This window comes from Oncorhynchus clarkii, unplaced genomic scaffold (assembly GCF_045791955.1).
Source record: "Oncorhynchus clarkii lewisi isolate Uvic-CL-2024 unplaced genomic scaffold, UVic_Ocla_1.0 unplaced_contig_675_pilon_pilon, whole genome shotgun sequence".
Taxonomy (NCBI): domain Eukaryota; kingdom Metazoa; phylum Chordata; class Actinopteri; order Salmoniformes; family Salmonidae; genus Oncorhynchus; species Oncorhynchus clarkii.
Window position 1 is genome coordinate 239,687 of NW_027260860.1, and position 27,308 is coordinate 266,994.

Sequence of the window (27,308 nt, forward strand, 5' to 3'; positions counted from 1 at the left end):
GCACTGGAAGTATTAGTGCTTGTCAGTTTATCCATTCCACAGTCTGAACTTGTGGCAGGTGCTAGGAGAAGTGGTTAGGGTGAGAAATGGAACCGAGCCTGTGTCCCATACCAACACACGCCACTCCCTTGGACCTCCGTGTAGTCTTGCTTTGTATGATTTTGTTTTCTCATTTGCCTAGTTGACACACCACCTTTTCATCAGTCTATGTATGCTTTGGAATTTATTTGTTTACTGTCATCTTGGTTTGGCCTGCATGATGTTTGTAATGTAGTGGTTGAAGTAGCTTTTTCTTCAGAACTAAAAATATAAACTCTAGTCATAGCTCTGGGCTTCCATGACAAGGATTATTTAATACATTTACCAGATTTTTTTCCTCAGATGGTTAAAAACAATACGGACCTGAATAGCATCTATTTGCTGTGTTATGTATTAACATCCAGAATGTTATGAATAGGACCAGGAATTTTCTGCTCAAGTCACATGATCTGCAGATGCTCCAGGCTCTAGTTATGACGTGTCCCTGGTGGATTACCTCAGTATTCCATGCAGATACTGAGGTCAGGATTCAAACAGCACTGTGCCTACATTGCATTACACTTATGACAATTTCCTGGATGTTAGGCGACGTCAGCTACCTTTAGAAGTGCAGCGTAATGTCTGCACACTGTTTGAATTCCTGTCTGAGTTTGCTGTGGCCTTGACTGTTGAAGCTGTGACTGTTCTCTTACAAGGACCGACAACTGAAATAAATTCCAAAACAGCTCTGCAATCTTGGTGTTCTTTGTATGGGCCTGGAGTTTCACTATACAAACATTTAACATGTTGTTCTACTCAACCATCAATCCATAGAAGTAAATGTGCATTTATTTCCATATTAAACATTTCATTCAAATACACTAAGCATGATCATCAATATGAAGTAAAAATATTACAATTTGTAAAATGTACAGTTATGGACAGAATGGATTTTCCTGTTTGTCTCAAGGTGCTTCACAATAGGATTTGTGATGTAATTTTAGGAAGTGTCTGGCGCTAATAGTGGAATAGTATTACTTACCTGCCGGAGTGGCAGCTTGTCAAAATGTGAAAGCTCTTCTGACATTTCTACACTTCAAAAACAAGCACTGAAGTGTACCATCTACATTTTGAAATATCTTTTTAAAGCTGGTGGACCAAAACTTGCTTTTGGTCCACGAAAATATTTTAGCAACCAGAATTAGTGATTTCCACTAGAGGGTAGTCAGAACAGCTTTCCCATTCAGACAGGAACTCCACAGCAATCAAAACGCTAGCAGGGTAGTCGCCGTTAGATATCATTCCATTGTTAAAGCAGATACGGACATTTTCTGAAATTACAATTCAATCTTGTGTAGCACCTTTAATTTAACCGTTGTCACTTACCGTGATATGTTACTCTTTAAACAACAACCTCATACCTAGGACTTGATTACATCATTCCCCATGTACAGATAAAATTAAACATTTATATACATCAGTACAGTTCAACATTAAGTTAGCCTTCTCAAATGTGCAAGATTAAGCAAATGTATATACTGTAGAATAAAACAGGATTTCCTTAAATAAAATACAGTTGAAGTTTAACTGAAAGAACACAGGCTGCTGGTAGTAAAGAGGTTAACCTTGTCTAGAACACTGGAGGTGAGGTTTATCTGAAGACTTAAATCAGGGGAAACCTTGACAAGTCACTAAACCAAGAGCTATACATCTGTGTAGAACCCATTGAGTCTGGAAGAAGGGTTTGACCTACAGGAACAGAAAGACCTTGAAAAGCTCACCTTGCTGATCCAGCTAAATAATTGTTTATATACATCATACCGGAGACAGTCTGTTGAGTGGTGCCGGGGTGCTATGGCAACAATCCTTAAGGTAATCTTTACCTTGGCTGTGTCACATGCAGTAGTTAGTGAGAATAACCCGTGTAGAATTGGTTTGACATAGTAAACCAAACAGAACAGGCATGTCTGTCTTGGTTGAGTTAATGTAAGATCCCTGTACAGTACCAGAGAAATGATCTGCATCCCAAATAGCACCCTATTCCCTTTAGGGTGACACTGCCACATCCCTACTGGCTGCTCCTATTAAACTCAGACCCACAAAATGAATCAAAAAGGTACTCATTGCACATTTGTTTCACAAAACATAGACAATTCAAACCAACTTTTCTCCTGATGCAAACTCAGTCACTAGGCTTGTGTCAGGACAAAATGTATTGCCTTCTTAATCATGTGATTCCTGGAGTGAGAGGATATTTTTGTATACAGCGTAATCAGTATGAAATAGGCACTACGATAAGACCCATTGATTGGTGAAGAAACTGAACAAATCTTGAAGTCCCATACTGTTAATTCAAACCGTGACAATGTTCCCTTATCCAATTCTTCTACTGATGGTGTTTAACTGAATGAACTAATGCTGTCAGACCTCTCCTGTTCCATAACACTAACATTCTCACTAGAACACTGACTGTTCCTGTAGCAACCAAGCAGGGGCTCATGGATGGTGAATGAGTCAATCACCAAAACTTGGTTCCTTAAATTCCTAATACACCTCTTCCAGTCTTGATCATCTCCAGTTGAAGCATACACACTTCATGAGTAGACCTGACAAATACATTTCCAAAAGGCAACTCCTGTAATAATCGTGCTAATGAGCAGTGTTACACCCAAGGGCCTTGCTGTTTTAGTTCTCCTGATCCAAAGAGCTCATTATTCCTATTTGATTGCAGACACAGGGGCTGGGGTTCAATCAGGGCTTCAAAATAAAACTGTTTGGGGTGAAACAGAATCCCTTCAGGAGAGGAGGACATTAACCAAACACTTGGAATGCGCTCGACAAGTCTCAAACAAACAAAGTTAGGTCAGTTTTGTCTGTTCTTCCTGCTGCATTGCACTGGGGGGGGGAGAAAGAGAAGAGAACAAGGCTAAGAGGCTTTTGGTGGAATGAAGGGGATTTTGTTGAGGGCGTTGTTGGCTGTTGGAGCCTCTGGCTCAGTCTGTTTCAAGTTCTCTTCATGGCCACCTCTTGGGGCGGGGATGTAGTTCTGCCTGAGAAGAGAAGCATCCACGGCCTTCATAACACAGTGTCATCATCCATCCGTCTTTAGCCTGCATGTTGAGCTCTCCTACATTCACCTGACGTTGTGGGGGGAAACAGTCCCTTCCACATGCACCTTAGTCTTTATCTCCTTCTTCACTGCTTCCTGAGGGAGGGGGGCATAAATACAGAGTTAGAGAGGGTAGATCATAGAGATCCTATTCAATTACTATGTACGAGGTAGATAAAGCACATGCCTGTCTGTTTTCTGTAGTTTGTTTGTGTTGGTGCACTCCCACTTGCCTCCTTGTTCGGTGTCTGAGTCAGTGAGGTGTGTGAGGGAGAAGCTGGCGATGCTGGCCGGGGAGATGGAGAAGCGGGAGTAGTTGGAGTTAGAGCTACTCCAGCTGGGCTCCGGGGAAAAGCAGTGCGAGGCCGTAGACGAAGGGGACATGGTCTTAGACACGGCCAGGTCCGAAGCTGCCTTGGAGAGGAACACCGAGGGCTCCGGGGACGAGAAGTCGTCATCCCATTCAAACCCACCGCCTGAGTGGAGAGACACCTGTTTATAACCTTGATTTGGTACAATTAAAAGAGGCAATATGGAACATTTGCCACTGGAGGTACTCATGAGCCAAAAGAGTCCCCCCCCCTAAATGACCAAAATGTACATTAAAAAAATTAGCAAATGTTCAAACTATAAACATCTGCATTTGTATTACATTGTCAGGTAGGTTTCATGGAGCCCTTTAGGTTCTTCCTTGATAATGCTGATGGACGTTGGCTGTATCGTGATGACTTACCTTCTTCATCTGTGGAGCTCTCTGTGGAGTTGGTGAACCTATTCAGGTAGCTGGCTGTGGGCACAGGGCTGCTGAACTCTGACACCTGGCTGTTGGAACCTGACGAATGGTCTCCCAGCTCCTTGGTGGGGGTCTCCTACAGATGGGGAGACCAATAAGTGCAATGGTTAAAGTACTCAGTCTCATAACATTTAGACTAGGTCTAGATTGCACAGAGAGAACCTGTGAATTGTACAAAAAAAAAAAAACTTCAATATCACATGGCATTCAAACCATTTCTAATGCATAGCCATAATATTTGTATCCTTGAGTTGTTTTGATGTAGAGTGGGGAGAACAAGTATTTGATATACTGCCGATTTTGCAGAAGAAAATCACATTGTATGATTTTAAGTAATTAATTTGCATTTTATACATTAGAAAAGCAGAACTTAATATTTGGTACAGAAACCTTTGTTTGCAATTACAGAGATCATACGTTTCCTGTAGTTCTTGACCAGGTTTGCACACACTGCAGCAGGGATTTTGGCCCACTCCTCCATAAAAACCTTCTCCAGATCCTTCAGGTTTTGGGGCTGTCGCTGGGCAATACAGACTTTCAGCTCCCTCCAAAGATTTTATATTGGGATCAGGTCAGGAGACTGGCTAGGCCATTCCAGGACCTTGAGATGCTTCTTACGGAGCCACTCCTTAGTTGCCCTGGCTGTGCGTTTCGGGTTGTTGTCATGCTGGAAGACGCAGCCATGACCCATCTTCAATGCTCTTACTGAGGGAAGGAGGTTGTTGGCCAAGATCTCGCAATACATGGCCCCATCCATCCTCCCCTCAATACGGTGCAGTCATCCTGTCCCCTTTGCAGAAAAGCCTCCTCAAAGAATGATGTTTCCACCTCCATGCTTCACGGTTGGGATGGTGTTCTTGGGGTTGTACTCATCCTTCTTCCTCCAAACACAGCGAGTGGAGTTTAAAAAGCTCTATTTTTGTCTCATCAGACCACATGACCTTCTCCCATTCCTCCTCTGGATCATCCAGATGGTCATTGGCAAACTTCAGACGGGCCTGGACATGCGCTGGCTTGAGCAGGGGAACTTTGCGTGCGCTGCAGGATTTTAATCCATGACGGCGTAGTGTGTTACTAATGGTTTTCTTTGAGACTGTGGTCTCAGCTCTCTTCAGGTCATTGACCAGGTCCTGCCGTGTAGTTCTGGGCTGATCCCTCACCTTCCTCATGATCATTGATGCCCCACGAGGTGAGATCTTGCATGGAGACCCAGACCGAGGGTGATTGACCGTCATCTAGCCAAGGCTAGCTTTTTCAAGCAGAAATTTGCTTCCTGCAACACTAACTCAAAAAAGTTCTGGGACACTGTAAAGTCCATGGAGAATAAGAACCCCTCCTCCCAGCTGCCCACTGCACTGAAGATAGGAAACACTAGGAAACACTGTCACCACTGATAAATCCACCATAATTGAGAATTTCAATAAGCATTTTTCTACAGCTGGCCATGCTTTCCACCTGGCTACTCCTACCCCGGTCAACAGCACTGCACCCCCCACAACAACTCGCCCAAGCCTTCCCCATTTCTCCTTCTCCCAAATCTGCTCAGCTGATGTTCTGAATGAGCTGCAAAATCTGGACCCCTACAAATCAGCCGGGCTAGACAATCTGGACCCTTTCTTTCTAAAATGATCTGCCAAAATTGTTGCCACCCCTATTACTAGCATGTTCAACCTCTCTTTCGTGTCGTCTGAGATTCCCAAAGATTGGAAAGCAGCTGCGGTCAACCCCCTCTTCAAAGGGGGTGACACTCTTGACCCAAACTGCTACAGACCTATATCTATCCTACCATGCCTTTCTAAGGTCTTCGAAAGCCAAGTCAACAAACAGATTACCGACCATTTCGAATCTCACCATACCTTCTCTGCTATGCAATCTGGTTTCAGAGCTGGTCATGGGTGCACCTCAGCCACGCTCAAGGTCCTAAATGATATCTTAACCGCCATCGATAAGAAACATTACTGTGCAGCCGTATTCATTGATCTGGCCAAGGCTTTCGACTCTGTCAATCACCACATCCTCATCGGCAGACTCGACAGCCTTGGTTTCTCAAATGATTGCCTCGCCTGGTTCACCAACTACTTCTCTGATAGAGTTCAGTGTGTCAAATCGGAGGGTCTGCTGTCCGAACCTCTGGCAGTCTCTATGGGGGTGCCACAGGGTTCAATTCTTGGACCGACTCTCTTCTCTGTATACATCAATGAGGTCGCTCTTGCTGCTGGTGAGTCTCTGATCCACCTCTACGCAGACGACACCATTCTGTATACTTCTGGCCCTTCTTTGGACACTGTGTTAACAACCCTCCAGGCAAGCTTCAATGCCATACAACTCTCCTTCCGTGGCCTCCAATTGCTCTTAAATACAAGTAAAACTAAATGCATGCTCTTCAACCGATCGCTACCTGTACCTACCCGCCTGTCCAACATTACTACTCTGGACGGCTCTGACTTAGAATACGTGGACAACTACAAATACTTAGGTGTCTGGTTAGACTGTAAACTCTCCTTCCAGACCCATATCAAACATCTCCAATCCAAAGTTAAATCTAGAATTGGCTTCCTATTTCGCAAAAAAAGCATCCTTCACTCATGCTGCCAAACATACCCTTGTAAAACTGACCATCCAGGCCTCCCGGGTGGCGCAGTGGTTAAGGGCGCTGTACTGCAGCGCCAGCTGTGCCATCAGAGTCCTGGGTTCGCGCCCAGGCTCTGTCGTAACCGGCCGTGACCGGGAGGTCCGTGGGGCGACGCACAATTGGCCTAGCGTCGCCCGGGTTAGGGAGGGCTTGGTCGGTAGGGGTGTCCTTGTCTCATCGCGCACCAGCGACTCCTGTGGCGGGCTGGGCGCAGTGTACGCTAGCCAAGGTGGCCAGGTGCACGGTGTTTCCTCCGGCGCATTGGTGCGGCTGGCTTCCGGGTTGGATGTGCGCTGTGTTAAAGAAGCAGCGGCTTGGTTGGTTGTGTATCGGAGGACGCATGACTTTCAACCTTCGTCTCTCCCGAGCCCGTACGGGAGTTGTAACGATGAGACAAGATAGTAGCTACTACAACAATTGGATACTACGAAATTGGGGAGAAAAAGGGGTAAAAAAAAAAAATAAAATAAAAAATAAATAAAAAAAACTGACCATCCTACCAATCCTCGACTTTGGCGATGTCATTTACAAAATAGCCTCCAATACCCTACTCAACAAATTGGATGCAGTCTATCACAGTGCAATCCGTTTTGTCACCAAAGCCCCATATACTACCCACCATTGCGACCTGTACGCTCTCGTTGGCTGGCCCTCGCTTCATACTCGTCGCCAAACCCACTGGCTCCATGACATCTACAAGACCCTGCTAGGTAAAGTCCCCCCTTATCTCAGCTCGCTGGTCACCATTGCATCTCCCACCTGTAGCACACGCTCCAGCAGGTATATCTCTCTAGTCACCCCCAAAACCAATTATTTCTTTGGCCGCCTCTCCTTCCAGTTCTCTGCTGCCAATGACTGGAACGAACTACAAAAATCTCTGAAACACTTATCTCCCTCACTAGCTTTAAGCACCAACTGTCAGAGCAGCTCACAGATTACTCCACCTATAATTTAGCCCAAACAACTACCTCTTTCCCTACTGTATTTCATTTATTTATTTATTTTGCTCCTTTCCACCCCCATTATTTTTATTTCTACTTTGCACATTCTCCCATTGCAAATCTACCATTCCAGTGTTTTACTTGCTATATTGTATTTACTTTGCCACCATGGCCTTTTTGCCTTTACCTCCCTTATCTCACCTCATTTGCTCACATCGTATATAGACTTGTTTATACTGTATTATTATTGACTGTATGTTTGTTTTACTCCATGTGTAACTCTGTGTCGTTGTATGTGTCGAACTGCTTTGCTTTATCTTGGCCAGGTCGCAATTGTAAATGAGAACTTTTTCTCAACTTGCCTACCTGGTTAAATAAAGGTGAAATAAATAAAAAAAAATACAAAATCTTGAACTTCTTCCATTTTCTAATAATTGCGCCAACACTTGTTGCCTTCTCACCAAGCTGCTTGCCTATTGTCCTGTAGCCAATCCCTGCCTTGTGCAGGTCTACAATTTTAGCCCCGATGTCCTTACACAACTCTCTGGTCTTGGCCATTGTGGAGAGGTTGGAGTCTGTTTGATTGAGTGTGTGGACAGGTGTCTTTTATACAGGTAACGAGTTCAAACAGGTGCAGTTAATACAGGTAATGAGTGGAGAACAGCAGGGATTCTTAAAGAAAAACTAACAGGTCTGTGAGAGCCGGAATTCTTACTGGTTGGTAGGTGATCAAATACTTATGTCATGCAATAAAATGCAAATTAATCACTTAAAAATCATACAATGTGATTTTCTGGATTTTTGTTTTAGATTTCATCTCTCACAGTTGAAGTGTACCTATGATAAAAATTACAGACCTCTAAGTAGGAAAACCTGCAAAATCGGCAGTGTATCAAATACTTGTTCTCCCCACTGTAAATGTTAGATACAAGTGAAACAATGTCTGTGTGCATGCAAAAGGTGACAAGTGGGTACTTTACCTGGTCGAAAAGGAAAACAGTGACATCGTCGAAGAACGACACAGCTCTACTGGCACTGTCTGAATCACTGCCCCCTGATGGCATGGAGGGTTTGGCACTGGGGGTGGCCTTCAGCAGGCTCTTGAGGTTCCGCGCTCTACTGTCATCCGAGACTATAACGGGAACCGGGTGCACCGTGTCGTCCTCGCTGTCCTCACTGGAGCTGTGCAGCCGGTACGCCCGCATGTCATCATCTGAGTCATCGCTGTTATCGTCCTCTTCGTCTGCCTCCCCGCCATCCTCCTGCCCATCAGAGCCGTCCCGCCTGCCCAGGTACCTCCCCTCCATATCGGGCTCCTTCAACTTGGGGGTGATCTCGCTGGCGTAGGTCCTGGTTAGTTTAGCGTGGACCGGTATGTTCTCAGGAAAAGGTTTTGCTGAGGTAGCAACAGCAGGCAATGGAGGCTTTTCCAGGTCCTCGGTGGAGGTTCCGCTGGACTCGGAGTGACTGTGAGTCCTGAAGTCAGGGAAGAACTCCAGTGTCCCGGTTTCGTCCACACTGCCGTCGATGGACACAGGTGACGTCTTCTCCCAGTCCTCCTCTGTGGTGAGGATCAGCACAGGGAGACTGGTCCCTTCCAGGGGCTGAGGCTCGGTCTTCTCCACTCCGATATCAACCAGAGCTTCTCGAGCAATGGGAGACTGTGACCCAGCAGAAGAGTCTACATGCTCCTCCTCTGTGACTTCAGGAAGAACAGATTGACCTCCAGAAACACAGCCACTGATGTCCACAGTTGGCGAGATGGCTTCTTCAAACTTCTTCTCGGGCTCGGACTCGTTGTCAGAGAAGTAAGCAGAGTCTCTGTAGCTGCCTCCCCCGAAAGATTCCTCGCCAGGGGCGATGGACTCTGCCTGATGGTCCTCACCGTCCTGAGCATCCATCACACTCTCCACCTCCGAGACGATGATTTCAGGGGGAACCAGCATGGTAGCCACTGCTGGCTCCTCCTCCTCTTCCTCTGCCAAACTCAGACCGTTTTCCTCTGAGAAGTGGTCTTTGATGATGGGCTGAGAGTTCCACTCTGGAGACTCCAGGTTCTCTGTCTCGTAGCCGCTGTCGGCTGTTTTGTACGGGGGCTGGAGCTTGTCAGGGGCTGCCGGGGTGTTTAGCTCTTCGACAGACTCCTCCAGCATGTGGCTGTTGTCCAGGGAGTCTGGTGTCTCGGCTGAGTTCTCCACAGTGGGCAGAGTGGTGGAAACACTGTCCTCCAGTAGGCTGTCCTGGCTGATCTGGTCCATGGAAGGACCAGAGACCAGCAGAGAGGACCTGTCGTGCTCGTTGTCATGTTCATGCTCAGAGAGGACGGTGTCCATTTCTGCCTCTGTATCATCTTCAACCAGGTCGCTCAGCAGATCATCACTGGTAAAGCCTTCACTGGTCAGGCCATTGTCAACACCAATCTCACTGACATAGACTGGGGGAGAGTTTAGCGGGTCATCTGTTGGCTCTTTGATTTCTATGGATTCAACACAGTCATCCTCTGAGGCTCTGAGGCGGTCTTCAAGGCTGGGGTTTTTGGCATCCATGCACAGGGGGTCTGTAGTGGCACTTTCAGAGAGGAGTGTGGGAGACTGGTGGATATTTGCTGAACTAATAACAGGGACCTCAGCCCTCTCAGAGGTAGAGTCAAAAGCAGAGTCCATCATATTAGAGGACTGCTGCAGCAGTTCTCTAATTGGCAGCTGGTTGCTACAGATGTCCTCTGTTACCAGTGTATTTGAAGGCACCAGTGTTTTAGGGTCTGCTAGAGGTTGCAGAAAATCCACAAAACTGGGACTCATAAAGTCAAAAAGTTCCTCCTCTGCTGGGGACATGTTGCTCTCCACAGGTTTTATGGGGATCTCTGCTACGTTTATGCCATCTATGGTCTCATCATCATCATCCCAAGAGTTCATTCTGAAACTGTGCTCGGGGATGTGGGTCAGACCAGGTTGAAGGAAGTCCAGTTGTTGACTCCCACTACTTTTCCCTGATAAACCAGAGCCCTCCTTCATCAGGCTCTTCTCTTTGAGGAACATGAAGTTGTCCGCTAGTTTCTCAGTGTTCAGTAGCCTCATCACATCCGGGGTTCCCTCCCCCTCTGCCTCCTCTAAAGAGTCCTGGAGGATGACCTCTGAATGGCGCTCCCCTAAAAAAGAATTCCGAAAGCACTTTTCTGTTCCCTGGGCCTGCCCCTCTACAGATTCCACTCTCTGAAAACCATTTCCGTTGAGTTCTGGAAGCTCCATGAAGCCCCTGTTCCAGGATTGGGAGTCCTGTCTGGAGTCTCCTTCGCTGAAGATGTTGGTGTGGTAGGGGCTGTCATGCTCACTGGACGACCAGATGTGGCTGTCCTGGAGGTACGAGTCCTTAGAGTCTATGCTGTGGTGGAAGAAGTCTGCATCGGTGCTGGACTCATCCAAGCGGACGTCTTGGAGGGTGACAAATTTCTGCCTGTCTGAAACTGTGTCTACCTCCGGACCCCTGTTCTCCTCCACGGTGCTCTCCCCCTGCTCCTCCAACTGGATGTAGTACTCATTTCCATTGGCTGGTTTGTGAGCGTCAAACACGGGAAGGATCCCGGGAATTGCCGAATGGGTGTTCCTGCTGTCGGAGCCCCCCGTCCTGGGGGCTGCGGGGTCTGGAAAGTGGGCCTGAATGTCCTCGCTGGGCACGGGGAAGAACATGCTGTGATAGTTGAGCGTGGTGTCCATGGCCGAGCGTCCATGGCCACTGCTGCTGTCGTAATGGTCGTGCTTGGCCGCTTCCCACACATACTCGAAGCTCAGGCCACGGCTGGTCTCCGTGACGGTGAGCACCTCGTCCACCTCGGCCCGCAGGGCGTCATCTGCAAACTGCTCCAGAATGGGGTAGGAGGAGTGGCTGACGGTGGTCTGGCGTGTGACAGGGTTGGGCTTGAGGGAGTCCCAGCGCTGCTGGAAGTCGTCCTCCACATCCTTCTGGCCCTGCATACGCAGGTAGGTGAGCAGCCGGTGGATCTCCTCGGCCGTGGCCCGCTTGTCTGGAGTCAGCCAGCAGAACTGTAGCACTTCATACCTGCACAGGGGAGAGAGTTGAGGTATTACCTTTATGGCATGAGCCGAGGCTTTTTAAATACAGTTTGACTTCATAGCAGAACATATCGTTTCAATGTCAAGTATGCAATTCATACACTTCTCTTTATGGTAAAGTATTTAAGTTTTGTAACAATTCAGGAGACACTCCATAAATAACATGTAGTCCAGCTAGATTCAGTTGGTGTCATGTGTAGTATGGTTGGAGAGAGCGGGACTGACCATCTGTCAGAGTAGGGCAGCTCCAGCTGTGGTTTCAACAGTTTGATCTGCTGTTCCCTGATGACGTGGTTCAGGACCTCGCGGTCAGACAGGTGAGGGTAGGGCTGGGCTGCGTTCTCAAACAGCTCCCACAGAGTCACCCCCAAGGCCCTGCAAACACAGGGATCAGAGAAACACTTATGACTGGTGGAGGGATAATTACAACTCACAACCTACTGTACCCATGTGCATGGTGGCAACATGGGTCTGTGGTTAAATGCTCAATGAGATGGGGGGGGTATTTTCATATTGCAGTGTAATAACCATATTCACATCACAATTAATAATGTTCTTAATAAAAATTATCAAAAACAGGTCCCAAAACACAAGTATTCCTCGAAGCGAAAGATTACACCGAGTTGCCCCCCACGTTTTATACTCATAACGGCCTCAATTTGTCGGGGCATGGATTCGACAAGTTATCAAAAGCGTTCCACAGTAATGCTGGCCCATGTTGGCTGCATGTCCTTTGGGTGGTAGACCATTCATTATACCCTGATTCTACCGCTTGTCCGTCAAAGTTGGACATGACATTTTTACATCTGAGCTCCTAGAGTGTGCGGCTCTCCTTTATTTTTTGGGTGTTCCACTCCGATAGCCAGGTGTGCGTTTCTTTCGCCTCTAGACCATTCTTGATACACACAGGAAACTGTTGTGTGTGAAAAACCCAGCAGCATTGCAGTTCTTGAAACAAATCAGTGCGCCTGTCACCTACTACCATACCCTGTCCAAAGGCACTTAAATCTTTTGCCTTGCCCATTCACCCTCTGAATGGCACACACAATGTCTAATTTGTCTCAAGACGTAGAAATCCTTATTTAACCTGCCTCCCCCCTTCATCTACACTGATTGAAGTGGACTTAACAGGTGACATCAATAAGGGATCATAGCTTTCACCTGGTCAGTCTCATGGAAAGAGCAGGTGATCTTAATGTTTTGTATAGTCAGTGCATGGGTCAATCCACGACTAGAGTTCCTTTTGCGTCTATTCAAAAACGTCCAAGTTTTCACCATTTCAAAGCCCTAGTTACTTGTTTTCTGAGGATTAATATTTATTTTACGTTTGTCATTCATTTTAAGGTGAACCCTGTTATGTGAACTGAACTCTTGTTTTAATATGGTGAAACTATTCCTTTGAAAATAATTTTTCTAAACAAATAGTCAAATCATAGTGTAAAAGCAGCTGAGCTGGTGCTACTCTTTTTGGCCATCATCTGTTTTGTGGTGGAAAACAACGTCTACCCTGTCACCCATAGATAGGCTAGACAATTTCAATGTTTTTGTGAAGCTTGCATTCAATTCCCACTCCGTGTTGCACACAAGCTTCCATCCCCCCGGTCACAAGGGGATTTATGGTCAATTAAAGATCAGACAGTCCACCCTGCTACTTCATTTGTCAGTTACTATGCTGTTTTTGTTGAACCTCTATAATAGACCAGGCATTCACAGCTTCCATTTGGAAATGTATTTTGTCCTATTTTCCTGTTAAATAAATATTACATAAATGCTATTGTTTTCTCTCTCAGGTGGGCTTAATGAGTACAGTGGCAAAAAAATCACTCCCTCTATACAATGGAAATAATTACATAATGTTCAATACTAACTTTGCATAATATTGTAGTCTATAGTGTATAATTATAGGCTTGTAGGCCTGATTTGGTTTCCAGGTATATTAAGAGTAGATGTTACTATTCTGTTTCATCATAAATCACTGTGGTTCCTATTAAGCCGGTTTGCATTGAAACACATGGGGATAGTGAGCTTACATTCCTAATATTCAATTAACATATGGTTTTTGTTCAGATTACAGCATCTAGCCATGGTACCTTTATCAAGATTAGAAACAATTAAACCTCTGTACTCTCTCCAAGACATTTGGAGTGGACAGGTAGTCATTGATGCAGAGAGAGAAGAATAAGATCAGGGTTGAGGGAAATCAGGCCTACAAGTAGTGGACAAAAAGGCCAACATAAGAGGGACAAGATGATGACTTTTGGGTGGGGGCATATTGTTGACCTTCATTCATCCAGGTGATTCCGTGATTTGGTCCACCAGCTGTCCCTTTGTAATACAACAGTAGAGAGGTAGATTTGAAACCGTCTTCAGACAGACTTTAGGAAAACAAGTTGAACTAATTAACAAGAATAGCAGTACAGGAAATGTGAATCAGTTTTCAGACCAGACCAAACCATTGCAAGTTGTGTGTGTTATGGTCTTTGTGCATGGATTCTTATCCACAGAGGACCAGTGTGTTATGGTCTTTATGCATGGATTCTTATCCACAGAGGACCAGTGTGTTATGGTCTTTATGCATGGATTCTTATCCACAGAGGACCAGTGTGTGTTATGGTCTTTGTGCATGGATTCTTATCCACAGGGGACCAGTGTGTGTTATGGTCTTTGTGCATGGATTCTTATCCACAGGGGACCAGTGTGTGTGTTATGGTCTTTGTGCATGGATTCTTATCCACAGGGGACCAGTGTGTGTATTATGGTCTTTGTGCATGGATTCTTATCCACAGAGGACCAGTGTGTTATGGTCTTTGTGCATGGATTCTTATCCACAGGGGACCAGTGTGTGTGTTATGGTCTTTGTGCATGGATTCTTATCCACAGAGGACCAGTGTGTGTTATGGTCTTTGTGCATGGATTCTTATCCACAGAGGACCAGTGTGTTATGGTCTTTATGCATGGATTCTTATCCACAGAGGACCAGTGTGTGTTATGGTCTTTGTGCATGGATTCTTATCCACAGAGGACCAGTGTGTGTGTTATGGTCTTTGTGCATCGATTCTTATCCACAGGGGACCAGTGTGTGTTATGGTCTTTGTGCATGGATTCTTATCCACAGGGGACCAGTGTGTGTGTTATGGTCTTTGTGCATGGATTCTTATCCACAGGGGACCAGTGTGTGTATTATGGTCTTTGTGCATGGATTCTTATCCACAGAGGACCAGTGTGTTATGGTCTTTGTGCATGGATTCTTATCCACAGGGGACCAGTGTGTGTGTTATGGTCTTTGTGCATGGATTCTTATCCACAGAGGACCAGTGTGTGTTATGGTCTTTGTGCATGGATTCTTATCCACAGAGGACCAGTGTGTGTGTTATGGTCTTTGTGCATGGATTCTTATCCACAGAGGACCAGTGTGTGTTATGGTCTTTGTGCATGGATTCTTATCCACAGAGGACCAGTGTGTGTGTTATGGTCTTTGTGCATGGATTCTTATCCACAGAGGACCAGTGTGTGTTATGGTCTTTGTGCATGGATTCTTATCCACAGAGGACCAGTGTGTGTGTTATGGTCTTTGTGCATGGATTCTTATCCACAGAGGACCAGTGTGTGTGTTATGGTCTTTGTGCATGGATTCTTATCCACAGAGGACCAGTGTGTGTTATGGTCTTTGTGCATGGATTCTTATCCACAGGGGACCAGTGTGTGTGTTATGGTCTTTGTGCATGGATTCTTATCCACAGAGGACCAGTGTGTGTTATGGTATTTGTGCATGGATTCTTATCCACAGAGGACCAGTGTGTGTGTTATGGTCTTTGTGCATGGATTCTTATCCACAGAGGACCAGTGTGTGTTATGGTCTTTGTGCATGGATTCTTATCCACAGAGGACCAGTGTGTGTGTTATGGTCTTTGTGCATGGATTCTTATCCACAGGGGACCAGTGTGTGTGCAGGTTTTTGTTCTAACAGAGTATTAACTCCTGATTCAACTCTGATTAGTTTATTAGTTGAATCAGCTGTGTACGGGTGGTTGGCAAGAACAAAAACATAGTCCACATTGAGCTCTGTTGATACGATTGGACACCCTCCTGATGAATAGTAATGATCAGTTTATTTTAATAACTTTAGGGGGATTAATATAATACAAATTTACATAAGAAATGTAAGTTTTGAATATTTGGAAATTAATTAAAATTGATAATTTAAGAGGTGGGCTTATAATGGTACATTCAGTAGCCATTAAGCCCAGTCCAAACATAAAAATGAGGAATGTATATTTCATTGTATCTCCACTTTTCCTACGAAGATTAGGGCAGTACATGTTAGAAATGTCTAAACTTAGATGTTGATGGGCTTAATATGTACACTTACCCTACACTACCCAAAATGCACTCTATTGGTGGAATGACCCATATTCTGAGAACTAAACATATCCTTATTTAGGGGTATATGTGGTGCTGCAACGAGAGCCTCCTTATGCAACGTTGTGATTTACAGCTGTGACACGGACTGGCACGGAGCCATGAGGTCATAAGGGAGGGGCCAGGAGGGATAGGTTCCAGTGTTGCTGTGCTGCCGAGTGGGAGTGCAGGGTCAGCGTCTTCTTCCCTTTAGAAGTCAGCTAGACTGAGTGCCTGCTAAGATTTACACTCTCAGAGAGAGGCTATCTGGACAGAAGAATCAGAGATAGTCTATCATCTTCAAAGGAAACCCTGACCTACTGCTCAGCAACAGCACAACAGGACACAGGTTGACTCACTGTGTTAATGAGTTTATTTTATTCAACACAGTGAAGCACAATGCCCAGGAGGCTGCTGAGGGGAGGATGGCTCATAATAATGTCTGGAATGGAATCAACTACACAGACACCATGTGTTTGAGTCCATTAAATGTATTCTGTTCCAGCCATTACTATGAGCCTGTCCTCCCCATTGAAGGTGTCACCTACCGCCTGTAAATTGCACAGTGACCAGGTGGAGGTACCTACCACACATTGCCAGGCTTGGTCTGGTCCAGAGTGATCACGCCCCCATGGCGCTCCCCCACCAGCTCCGGGGCCATCCAGCGCAGGGGCGCTGACTCGTCGTCCTCTGTGATGATGTAATCCTCCTGTGACATGAGAGAGGGACAGAGTCAAGCATGGGGCATCCATGTAATTACATGCAGAACACATAAGTGTAATTTAATAGGATGTCTATCTCAGAATAGTTCTATAAACAACTAGTAGGCTCACATTCACCTTTTTTCCCCATTCAATTCAGTGATGTGTTTTGCCAAGGCTTCTTTCGAAGAAGCATTTGGATGTTTGGTAGCCTTCAGTTCTAACCCACATTACTGTGCTTTGAGTTGTTTTCAGAGTTCCTAAGTACTTAATCAAGCTCATAAATACAGCCAAAACACGTCTGGCCACACTTGTTGACCGTGCTAAATAGAGAGCTCAACATTATTTGAGGAATGCAGCGGGCGGAGCTAGCCTTATCGACAGTCAGGCCAGGGACAAACGCAGTAGGGAGTTACACTTTGGTATAACAGTCTTAATGCTTCACAGAGTTCTGCCAGACTGGGGTCAAAGGCTGTATATAAACCCCCTACTGGAAAGCACTTATCCTCCCCTTAATAAACCACTTTTACACTATTGTGTTGACTACACGGACTAGGCCATATACTACTGTACAGTACTGGCTTTGACATCCTTTGAAACTTTGGTGGATGTGTAAGCTCTCTGTTCAGCTGGGCTCAGCATTGTGAAAAGGGTTATAGGTTAATGAACTTAAACTGAAACTATTGTAACAGCACACTTACAGATGCCACTTCCTTCTGTCACCTGAAAATAAAACAAAATCCCCCTGATTCCATTTGAAGGAAAACAGGATGGAAAGTTCCCTGGTACCTTGTATCTGTAGGGGCCGATGCCATAGTCTCCCACTTTGACCGTCAGGTCTGCAGTCAGATAGCAGTTCCTCAGGGCTAAGTCACTGAGAAAGGAGGGAGAAACCGATTAAAGAAGATTAAAAAACATGAGGATTTACAGAGTTTATTGTGTGTTCAATATGGTTTGGTGTGGTCATAGAACGGTTGAGTTCAATACAATCTGGTGTGGTCATAGAACGGTTGAGTTCAATACGGTCTGGTCATAGAATGGTTGAGTTCAATACGGTCTGGTCATAGAACAGTTGAGTTCAATAACATCTGGTGTGGTCATAGAACGGTTGAGTTCAATACAATCTGGTGTGGTCATAGAACGGTTGAGTTCAATACAATCTGGTGTGGTCATAGAACGGTTGAGTTCAATACGGTCTGGTGTGGTCATAGAACGGTTGAGTTCAATACGGTCTGGTGTGGTCATAGAACGGTTGAGTTCAATACGGTCTGGTGTGGTCATAGAACGGTTGAGTTCAATCTGGTGTGGTCATAGAACGGTTGAGTTCAATCTGGTGTGGTCATAGAACGGTTGAGTTCAATACAATCTGGTGTGGTCATAGAACGGTGAATGGATCACAGGGCTGCAAATAATAGGCAGTTGGTCCAGTTGTTCTGGTGCCAACCCACAGGTCCAGTTGAGTCTACCAGCACTACATCCAACAAATAGCTCTCATTTGTTCCCTCTGAACTAGGGTTGGGCGATACTTGGGGAGAACTCTTCTACGACACACTACACCAAATATCGCGATATCTGATATAATCGTTTTGCGCCGTTAATGACTAAAATCACTCCAGACTGTGCAATTTGTGCTTATTTACAATATTAGTCGCATTCTCATTAAATAATATTTGTGTGCCGAAGAAATAAGACTTAATTTAGAGATTCTTTTCAACATATTGCACAGACTGATTAAACTGCACAGTTTAGATTTGTAAAGTTCAAATTAAATATAGTCTTGCGCATCACAATATATCAATGTCATCATATATCAGCCCAACCCAAGTTTGAACACAAGTAAGCGGTTTGGGATAAACACTGCAGTTCACACAGCTGTAGTCTCTGAAGAGAAAACAATACTCTGAACCTTGTTCATCAATCATTTGGGAAGAAGATGGAACTCCGTGCTGCTGCAGGAGACATTTAGATTGGCTCTGTGCTGCTCTCATGTGATCATGTAATGGAAATAAATAATTGAAAGGGTGGAATATACAGTCAGTTGCCAGTTTATTAGGTACACCCATCGAGTACCGGGTCAGACCTCCCTGTAGCCATGAAGGGATGTACCTGGTCAGCAACAATGTTGAGATACGCTGTGGTATTCAAATGTTGCTCAATTGGTATTCAGGGACCTAACGTGTGTCAGGAAAACATTCCACACACCATTACACCACCAGCCTGTGCCAGGATGGGGCCATGGACTCATGCTGCTTATGCCAAATCCAGGATTCGTCAGACCAGGCAATGTTTTTCCATTCATCAAATTGTCCAGTCTTGGTGGTTTAGTGTTTACGAGACTCTTCTTGTTTTTAGCTGATAGGAGTGGAACTCGGTGTGGTCATCTGCTGCAATAGCCCATCCATGACAAGGACTGACGAGTGGTACGTTCCAAGATGCCGCTCTGCACATCACTGTTGTACTGCGCCGTTATTTGCCTGTTTGTGGCCTGCCTGTTAGCTTGCACGACTCTTGCCATTCTCCTTCGACCCCTCTCATCAACTAGCTGTTTCACCCACAGGACTGCATGGTTGTTTTGGTCACACCTTTCTCGTAAACCGTAGACATTGTCGTGCATGAAAAGCCCAGGAGGCCAGCTGTTTCTGAGGTACTGAAACCGACACGGCTGGCACCGACGATCTTACCATGCTCAAAGTCACTTAGAATAGGCGAAACTAGTGACCTAACATTTAATTGAACAGTAACTGAATGCCTTGATGCCGGTCTGCCTGCTTTATATAGCAAGCCACGGCCAGTATTTTTGGGGTGGTGTACCTAATAAACGGTCCACAGTATATTTTCATGCCTTAAATACACTGTACAGGCCTATGACAGGATGACATAATATCCCAGTGACAAATTTTGAATAATTACATTTTCCTCACCCTAATATGATTAAATGCCATGTCTCAGGTGATTAAGGACCCCTTCAACCTGACTCTAAATCCAACCATCACAGACCCAGGTCAGGGCAGGGCCAGACAAAGACTGGACTCTTCAGTGGCTTTAGACCCAAACACATTTGGACTTATAGCTTGCATCACTAGAGGAAACCTCATCCAGTTGCTTCTGTTCCGCCCCTAGTAACAAAATCACTGATGCTGGAGCTTTTCCCCACTCACTCATACAGCACCAGGATATTGTTCCCAGGGAAGAACACTCACAGGTGGGCAGTGAGGCGGGGTGGACAGGGGAGGGCGATAATGGGGGACAGGGCTGTCTGAGTGGACAGATGGTATCTCATTCAGACTGGGACCCTCATGGAGGGAGAGGCTCTGGTTTCCCCTTGGCCCAAGAAACATTTCACCACCAACCCGTTCCAAGCGCGTCTCTTTTACCCCGTCTATCCGTGGACATCGCTGACACTAGTGGTCTGTGCTCGTACACCCCGAGAGCTACTGTCAGGCCCACTGAAACATCGGCAAGATAAATTGAGAGATATTTTAAACCTCTTCTGTCCTGGATGTTCCTTGCTGTTGGCGAACACAGTGCATTACAGTACTACTGGAAGATCAGGGAGAGAGAATCAGATTCAAAGTCGTATCCCTACAAGGCAAATGGCATGGGGGCAGTTTGGTGCAGACACATCAGCAGATTCTTAACCTCTGACAGAAAATCCATATAGTTCAGAGACCTAGCGAGTTAAAAACAAAGACCTTACAACAACAAAAAAGGAGATCAACTGATTTTGCTCATTTTTTTCAAGTCAAGTGAAACTATCATTTGCGTAAAATTACCAAATTAATTCAAATATGTGCTGGATGCTATGGTTGTCACACTGGTCGAAAAACTGGGGAACACAGTTCCCGCTCCTCTACTGCCCCATATGCCATTTCTCCCCAGGGTTGTTATGTAATGTCAGTCAGAGTGGTTCTCCTGGACCGCCATGACAGCTCGCTAACTTATTGCTGTGGCCACCCCATCACAATAACATGCTCCAGCCACTTTAATAATGGGAATTGATGGGAAATGTAAAATATATCACTAGCCACTTTAAACAATGCTACCTAATAATGTTTACATACCCTACATTATTCATCTCATATGTATATACTGTACTCTATATCATCTACTACATCTTTATGTAATACATGTATCACTAGCCACTTTAACTATGCCACTTTGTTTACATACTCATCTCATATGTATATACTGCACTCAATACCATCTACTGTATCTTGCCTATGCCGCTCTGTACCATCACTCATTCATATATCTTTATGTACATATTCATTATCCCCTTACACTTGTGTCTATAAGGTAGTAGTTTTGGAATTGTTAGCTAGATTACTTGTTGGTTATTACTGCATTGTCGGAACTAGAAGCACAAGCATTTCGCTACACTCGCATTAACATCTGCTAACCATGTGTATGTGACAAATACATTTGATTTGCTGGGCTCAGACCACAGACCCTAAGCCTTGGCTATAGTTTCAGTTCACACCACTGCCACTGTCCCAGAAGGCTTTGTGGCAGCGTGCTAGCCACAGCCCCGTGTCGGGTACTTTGTGGGCGGGGCATCACACCGTGGTAGTAAATCAACTTTGCAACCCAACCAAAAGAAAAGCGGTGCACTATTTTTTATTACGACCCTGTTAACGGTGGAATCTCGTACTTGGGCTCCTTTTGAGTTGTAACACAGGATAATAAATGGCCAACATGAGGCTATCCATTTACACACAAACAGCAGAATCATCATATCCCTCTGACAGGCTGATAGTTGACACTGTGGCAATGCGTGGGAGCTGGGTAATTGGAGCCCTTTGGGTTTATTCTGAGCATGCAAAACAGAGCATGTGGATGCGCTGAGCGGAGCCTACATGTCCTGCACTGCCGGGTAAAACGTTCAACCAAACAGGCCCTTGCAGCACTCTCCTTTTTGGACAGGCCCAGTGTCCCTGTTTTAGGATTGGCTCAGTGTTGGCTTGGGAGTAGGAGTACGTATCCATAAGAGAAAGTTGCCATGAGGGAGGCCAAAACCACATATTTCATTTGATAGAGACAGACAGATTAATATCACTTGTCTGATACTATCGTAACTCAACATTTTTAAGTTGGAAGATGTAAAAACAGACAGTACTACTCAAAATGTTTGATGAAGTCTTAATTCCTTGAAACACGACTGTCGTTTGACATCTGAAGGCTGTGCCCTTAGCTAAAGCCGTGTCTAGTTGTGACTGACTGGTGTAAACGGAGCCAGAGCAGAAGTGCTACCTGTGCAGGAAGTTGTGTTTGTGGAGGTGGGTGACGCCAGCAGCGATTTCACAGGCCATCTTCTGCAGCTGCAGCAGCTCAGCATTTCGGAACATCCAATCCTGCTGAGACAGGTAGCTCCGGAGGTCCCCCTGAAATGGAGACACATGCACAGGATAACACCTGTGTACTAGTTTCAATGCCAAAAACAGCATTTGCTTAGTCCTTATTTTAATATAAAATGGCACACAGAAACATCACAACTTGAAGCTCCTGTAAAATGGACTTGAGTGACTATCTGAAGGTGCATTGTAAGCAGTCATCCACACAGGGGCAGTAGACTCCCTCCAACTGCATAGCTCTCTCCAGCCCAGCAGGGTTTTACTGCTGATGGGGGAGTAGAACCAAATAAGGGCCCAGCTGTTTAATACACCTAGGTCTATATGCTGTGTCACTGCAATTTTAAAATACAAAATCCGGCCAGTGGGGTGGATCGACTCTTGCCGAATGGCCAGGTCACGTTTCTGGGCACACGGTCAAAAGCTCCGTTTGGGGGGAGAGGAGGTGAACGGGGCAGGCCAGGGGTGTGTGAGAACAACGAGTCCCACAGTCTGGGGAAATAGGTTGAGGGTGGCAAAATTCATTTCCACCCCTCAGATGTTGGGGAGGGCAGCTGAGGCAGATGCCAGAATGTAACTAACCACCAACCCACCAGAGACCTCTGATTGTAGTGGTACAAACCGTCACTATGTGGGTTAGGCCGAGGTGGCATGAGTGCAAGGCATTCATCTGTCAGTTTAGATCAGTAACGTTGGGATAATGAGTGAGTTGATGGATTCACTGACAAGGCTCCTCCTGAGGTAATAGGGGCTTGCCTCGTACTATTGTGTCAACAGTGGCTGTGGTTCACACCCTGCAGGCAACTCAAAGCTCTGAGAACTGCCATGAAAGGCTTGCATTCTCACCTACATCTCCCAACATAGTGCAGCCTCCTTTTAAAGGACAAAGCCTTCACAACACATTGGTAAGACTTTTACCATTAAAATAAAAAAGTGTTGTGAAAAACAAACGACGGAAAGAACATTGAGCAAAGACCACCATCGTTGATTGACTGTATTTTAACCCAATGACCACTGATCGTCTTGAAATCTAGCTGGGTAGATAGCCAATGAGCTGAGGTAAACGGCAATATGCAATGGTTATGTGTTGGAAGACCAACCACAATAGCCACACCCTTATTTTGACACTGCGCCACTAATCCAGGATGGAATTTCACTGAAGGGGGCATTATAATGTATCATTACAAAGGACTTTAGCTACACACACCCTCTGCTACTTTGTCATTTATCCTACAAATACGAGGAACAGTAGAGGCCCCAATATGGAGCCCTGTGGAACACCACATGATATCCCTCTAGCCCCCAGGCGGTCCTTCACCAGGATCCATTCTGATCGGTCCCTTATACAAAGCCAGTCAGATCAACTGGGTCCTTGACAAGGATAGGATCTACTCCAATAAGGTCCTTCTATACACAACCAGTCAGTGAAAAGGGCTGCAGGCCCAGGTATGTATGGGGATCAGGTCCACCACGGTGGGGGAGCTCTGGAGAAGGTGACTGCTGTGTCACCCGGAGCTAAGAGGACTCTTGTGGAATGTGGTAGTGAAAACACAGCCACTCTGCGGGGTCATACAATATACAGGCAGCTTTCGGTAAAACTGTCAATCCACACGACTCAAGGTAATGGATCAGCCGTGTTTACTCAGCGCTCTCTGTGCCCTTACTGACTACAAGCAGCTTAGACCAGACTACTGACGGAACCACCATAACTCTTGTTATTGTCTTGCTGGAAGATCCACTTGCGGCCAAGTTTCAGCCTCCTGGCAGAGGCAACCAGGTTTTTGACAAATATATCCTGGTACTGGGTAAAGTTCATGATGCTGTTGAGTGTTGACCTTAACAAGGGACCCCAGGAACAGTGGAAGAAAAATTGCCCCATAAGATTAACGTCCACCATCATAATTTACAGTAGGCAGTGTTTCCGCTGCAACCATTTAGCTGTGGCACTGCAAAGTCATTGCCGCTACTTTCTGCCAAGGCGCACTTTGAAGACGCTATAAAAGTCCACATTTACTTTTCCTGTGCAAATACAATGACTAATGACTAGAAAATCCAGACAGCTCCACAGTAGAATATTTGATATATTTACCTAGTCTGTTTGTTGTTGTGTGTTTTTTGCAAGATAAATGTTCCTCTCAAGGTGCATTCAAGTTGACAGTGTTATAGGAAGGGACAAGCAGCCAATTCTTAATGCAACAGCAGTTTTAATGGCATTTGTTTAAAAGAGCTTTCCATTCCTACTTTTTTCTTATCTTCAAAATGTGTGTAAACTGCACCATTGTAAACCCAGAGTTTTAGCAGTGGCATGGTTAACCTCTCTGCGCACGGAACCCGGTAGCGGGCTGAAATTCCACAACATACGGTGATCGCTACATAAATAGTCATATTAAACATTCATTAAAATACAAGTGTCTCACATGTATCGAAAGCCTAGAATCTTGCTAATCCAACTGCGTTGTCAGATTTAAAAAAGGATTTACTGCGAAAGAATACGATGCGATTATCTGAGGATAGAGCCCCATAAAAAAAAAGATATATTTCAACCAGCACAGGCTAACAAAATCACAAACTGCATTAAAATAAATAGTTTACCTTTGACGATCTTTGTCTGTTTGCAATCCCAATGCTCATTGTTACACAATGAATGATCTTTTGTTTGATAAAAACTGTTTTTATAGCCTAACCCGAAACGTTTTGTGAACCGCTTGTGTCGTGAATTCCGTCTCATTCCATTTTCGACGACACATTCGAAGGTAAATACCCACACAAAACGTGACTTTTCCAGTCATGTTTGGTTTCATTGCAATCAACTGGTTTGTTTGTAACACAACCAAACCTGATGGGCCATTTCACGGGACGTATTGGCTGAAAGAAACCGATTTGAAGACAAGTAATCACATCACTGTGCACCAATGATATGACCACTGTTTCGATGATTGACTGTATTTTAACCCAATGACCACTGATCGTCTTGAAATCTAGCTGGGTAGATAGCCAATGAGCTGAGGTAAACGGCAATATGCAATGGTTATGTGTTGGAAGACCAACCCATGTAGTAAACTCCGGCGTAAAGAGAGTCATTCGCTATTGAAGTTTTATACCGGAAGGAACTACGCATATTACGCACAGCATTGTTTGGTAAACGCGCAGATTCAGCTGTTTATATATCAATCAGTATGGCGACTAAGTCAGGGAAAGCTAAATTGAAGTCTAGATATACAGGTGTACACACAATTTTAGAAGAAATTGATAGGAAAAGCGAGACAGAGATTGTTGTAGGACGATTCATTTAGCGATTCCCAAGTGGAGGAATATTTTTTGTTTTGGACTGGTAAGTTCTTCTCATGCTAATGCCCTTGTTTGAAATTAATAATATAAAATATTATTTGTGATTTTTTTTTAATTTTAGAAGCAATATATAAAAATGTAATGTAATGAAATGTGAGATGCGTGTGTCTGCAGCCCCACCCCAACCCACATGACATAGCCTATTTGAGGCTGTTGAGAACAATGGCCAAAGTGAAATGGATTATTATTATTATTATTAAGACAGTAGATCTAGCAGGTCTATAATAATATATTCAACCTTATGTTCCCTGTACTGTATGTATGTATGTATGTATGTATGTATATATATATATGTATATATATATGTATATATATATATATATGTATATATGTATGTATATATATATATATATATATATATATATATATATATATATATATATATATATATATATATATATATATATATATATATATATATATATATATGTGTATATATATATATATATATATATATATATATTAATTATACCTGTTGATACTCACTTTACAGCAGAAAGAGACTGCTATGGCACCTGGCATCAGCAGCACAATATTGTGTAGAGCTTTGGCAAAGTGGGTGGGGTTATATCCTTCCTGTTTGGCACTGTCCAGGGGACTCATCGGATGGGGCCACAGTGTCTCCTGACCCCTCCTGTCTCAGCCTCCAGTATTTATGCTGCAGTAGTGTGTGTCGGGGCTAGGGTCAGTTTGTTATATCTGGAGTACTTCTTCTGCCTTATCCGGTGTCCTGTGTGAATTTAAGTATGCTCTCTCTAATTCTCTCTCTCGGAGGAGGAGGAGGACCTGAGGCCTAGGACCATGCGTCAGGACTACCTGGCATGATGACTCCTTGCTGTCCCCAGTCCACCTGGCCTTGCTGCTGTTCCAGTTTCAACTGTTCTGCCTGCGGCTATGGAACCCTAAACTGTTCATATTTACTCTTGAGGTGCTGTCCTGTTGCATCCTCTACAACTACTGTGATTATTATTAGTTGACACTGCTGGTCATCTATGAACGTTTGAAAATCTCGGCCATGTTCTGTTATAATCTCCACCCGGCACAGCCAGAAGAGGACTGGCCACCCCTCATAGTCTGGTTTCTTCCTAGGTTTTGGCCTTTCTAGGGAGTTTTTCCTAGCCACCGTGCTTCTACACCTGCATTGCTTGCTGTTTGGGGTTTTAGGCTGGGTTTCTGTACAGCACTTTGAGATATCAGCTGATGTAAGAAAGACTTTATAAATACATTTGATTTGATAAAGGACTGAGGGTCTTCCAAATATTGAAAGTGTGTAAATAATTACCCATGTTATTTTGTAAATGTATATATTTTTTTCTTCATATTTTTTGCTCCATTTTTGGGGGGGGGGGGGGGGGGGGGGTGTTACAATAACATTTTGGCATGTTGTATATAGTTATTTTTTTAAAAATGTATACCATCACCAATTTGGCCACTTGGGTACATTTGGGCTACTTGTGTGGGACACCTGGGTGACTTCATGATAAATGTCATGTAGCACACTCATTTTGGAAGTTATCATTCTGAAACTTTGCACAAGTACTGTTGCCCTCTTATGTTTTTCACTGAAATTGTCCCCATCATCCCATCTGAATGTTTGTTTTATCTTGTTCATTTTAAAGATACAACAATAAATAAAAAAAACATGTTTTTTTTTCATTGTATTATCTAAACCAGATATATTGTGTTATATTCTCCTACATTCAATTCACATTTACACAAACTTCAGAGTGTTTTCTTTCAAATGGTACGAAGAATATGCATATCCTTGGTTCTGTGCCTGAGCTACAGTCAGTTAGATTTGGGTATGTCTTCAGGCGGAAACTGAAAAAAGTAGGGGGTAGAACATTAGCACGCCACAATTCACTGTGAGTGCATAGGGGAGTGTGGGGCAGAATGTAACACAGGTCAATGGTAAGGTAACTTGGGGTAAAACACAGCCCCACCGGAATA

General features: G+C 44.6%; 1 protein-coding gene across 3 annotated transcripts in view; it reads right to left on the minus strand.

Annotated features, from left to right (window-relative positions):
• Window positions 1–27: 27 nt before the first annotated feature.
• The window catches only part of LOC139401947 (serine/threonine-protein kinase LMTK2-like), a 55,435-nt gene continuing 28,154 nt past the window's right edge, over window positions 28–27,308 (minus strand). The window contains exons 1-10 of one of the 3 annotated variants that reach the window (XM_071145972.1): window positions 25,845–26,055; window positions 21,913–22,043; window positions 17,452–17,536; window positions 16,549–16,670; window positions 11,789–11,938; window positions 8,474–11,549; window positions 3,861–3,996; window positions 3,361–3,603; window positions 3,188–3,223; window positions 28–3,155 (exon numbers count right to left, since the gene is read on the minus strand). In XM_071145972.1, the coding sequence (XP_071002073.1) occupies window positions 3,195–3,223; window positions 3,361–3,603; window positions 3,861–3,996; window positions 8,474–11,549; window positions 11,789–11,938; window positions 16,549–16,670; window positions 17,452–17,536; window positions 21,913–22,043; window positions 25,845–25,961 (4,089 nt within the window). In that variant the 5' untranslated portion in view covers window positions 25,962–26,055 and the 3' untranslated portion in view covers window positions 28–3,155; window positions 3,188–3,194. Of the gene's footprint in view, window positions 3,224–3,360; window positions 3,604–3,860; window positions 3,997–8,473; window positions 11,550–11,788; window positions 11,939–16,548; window positions 16,671–17,451; window positions 17,537–21,912; window positions 22,044–25,844; window positions 26,056–27,308 lie in introns of those variants that run through there. The other 2 variants (XM_071145971.1, XM_071145969.1) reach the window with 2 other exon arrangements.